Below are 2500 nucleotides of genomic sequence, written 5' to 3' on the forward strand. Positions count from 1 at the left end.
TCCTTGGTACTTACTGTCGTCTTTCGGATCCCACTCTTGGTCACTTTTATCCGGAATGACCTGAAGACCGAAGTAACAAGTAACTTGTACAGGGTGGAACGTATCTCAGTGTGGAGGGGTAGAGAACAGATGGGGATAGGAAAAGAAGGATGGTTTTGCTAGACCTGTTTTATTTTTTTTAATTAGTGGGGGGGGGGGGGGGGGGTGGGGGGGAATTGAACCGAATGGTTTAAGTGTTTGGCAAGAGATCCGCTCTAAATATTTGTACCTTAGAAAACAAATGCTAGTGGAAAAGCGTATTACAGCTGCAGCACGTCGTTTTTACTTATGAACTACTGTATTATCTAATTTCATGGAAAATAGCAGTGAATTAGCAACAAGTGCAGCACGGATTTTATGTTCAACATACTTGCTAAAAGGCGAAAGTTAAGCTATTACCAGTGTTTGAATTGCACGCGTGAGAGCCTTATGAACAATTGATGATGTCCGGCCATTCTGCGCAACGAGCAGTTCTCTGCATAACGAAAAATTTGAGATTTTGACGACAACGTAAGCATGCAACAGAGAATCCTTCATTCTCTATTTCAACTCTGAAACCACTCGTACCAATTTATTTATAGGATACTTCGCCCATATTGTAGGACGTGAACGAGACTGAATAATCGCGAAATACTTATCATAGCAAGGGATACCAATCATTGATACAAATGATGTATCATGGTTGGGAGGGTAAATGCTCGGAGAAATTAGCTACACCAAGATACTCTAAAAATCCGAAGGTAAATAAAGATATGATGATATGATATGAGCCAAGTTTTATTTTGAGGTGACGTTTTCGTCGACCGTCGCCGTCGTAGATCTTTAGGTCCTTTCTGAAGTCATGGAATGCAAGTTAGAAAGATCATCGCAAATGGATAAGCCACTTCAGTAGTTGCAAGCAAGCCTGCGAACAGCCAGGCTTGAGTGGGACTGGAACCAATGATCGTGCGATTGCGCAGTGCTGCTCTACCAACTGAGATATCAGCTGGGTGCTGGTCAATTGTCAAGTTTATCCCGCAAAAGACTTCCTAACAACCTCGTTCCCAGGGTCTCTCTTCTCTGCCTCCATTGTCTCAACGACAATGGCGGCAGAGAAGAGAAACCCTGGGAACGAGATTGACATCCAAAACGCGTCACAAAAGAAAAACTTATTTTTTGTCACATAATGCGAGTGCAATTTGCGGTTGCTGCCCGTCGCTTGAAACAAGCGTTTCGCTTAAGCTCTTTGTTGTAGCGACTTTTACGTGACGTGAATACCTTTTCCAAGAGCGATGTTTCAAGAGCTAGGGTAGAACAAGCAGCGACAAACCAGCAGTTACCCAGCTTCCCTTGCGTGATGTCATGAGTGCTTGAGCCATCCACAAATAGGTTGGGGAGATCTGGTGAGCAAATATCCTGTAACAACATACGTTAGAGCACTGTATTGGAAAATCGATAGAGACAATAGAGTGAAAAAAGTCCGACAGAGAAACTTGTTTCACTTCATCACATTTTTGCCTGTTTTCCACAGATATGGGGCAGTTTCTCAAAAGAAAGAGACAACTTAGGACAAGAAAGAAAATTTTCATGCTTTTGTAAGAAAGAACTGCCCCCCGTTTCCCATTTCACGAAAACGCAATGCTCACTCTCTCTAATGAGCATCACGTTTAATTTACGGCTAAACAGTTAGAGTTTTTCCAAAATTCAATCAAATTTGTTTACTTTCAGCCCTTTCCTTGCCTCACATCTAGTAAGAGCTATAGATGAAAAGACAACAAAGTTAAACAAGAAATTTCCATGGTTGATCAGGACGAGCGGACTGAAACCACCGCCTGCCGTTGTAGCAGCCAAAGCTAATCACATTATTTATTTTTATAATGCAATCCTTGGAATTGAAGAAATAGTTTGGTTATTTTAGCAGGTACTTATCTTTACAAAGCTAAGGAACGATTTGTTAGATTCAGAAAACCCATGACACCAGTGCAAACAAATATACGACCAATTGGCTGAGCAAAAGAGTTATACAAAAGGTTAAAATTGGATTATTGTAAATCAATTCGAATCAACTTTAACCAAAGCAGCTTTTGGTAAAGGCTTGTTATTTAATGTAAATAACGTGATCACGATTTCGTAAATATTTTGGTGATCTAAATGGTTAAATTTCGGAACAAGAGGAACATTTAATAGTGAACTTCAATCCTGAAAATTATATTTTAAAATAAAGTAAAAAATAAGTCGACACACAATAAAAAAAAACAGTAAAGTCCAATTTTGTGCTCACAGCATGTAATGAAAGAGTATTTCAATGTTACGATTTAAAAGCAGGCGATGTGTGTATGTTGATTAATATTATTACAAGGACTTATCCAATTAGCGATGTGATTTTAGCCAGCAGAACCAAAACAAACTGTTTGAGAACAATAAAGTTTGAGATTGTTGGATTTGAAATTGCTCAAACTGTTCTTTATAGTTCTTTATCAAT

General features: G+C 39.2%; 1 protein-coding gene across 1 annotated transcript in view; it reads right to left on the bottom strand.

Annotated features, from left to right (window-relative positions):
- LOC138029347 (calpain-5-like) overlaps positions 1-2500 on the bottom strand; it is a 19429-nt gene that overhangs the window by 16476 nt on the left and 453 nt on the right. Inside the window, exons 2-3 of the mRNA XM_068877083.1 lie at positions 1297-1434; positions 1-60 (exon numbers count right to left, since the gene is read on the bottom strand). The exon at positions 1-60 is cut by the window's left edge and continues 149 nt beyond it. Of these exons, the coding sequence (XP_068733184.1) occupies positions 1-60; positions 1297-1434 (198 nt within the window). The remainder of the gene's footprint in view (positions 61-1296; positions 1435-2500) is intronic.

Source organism: Montipora capricornis, chromosome 13 (genome assembly GCF_036669925.1).
Source record: "Montipora capricornis isolate CH-2021 chromosome 13, ASM3666992v2, whole genome shotgun sequence".
NCBI lineage: Eukaryota > Metazoa > Cnidaria > Anthozoa > Scleractinia > Acroporidae > Montipora > Montipora capricornis.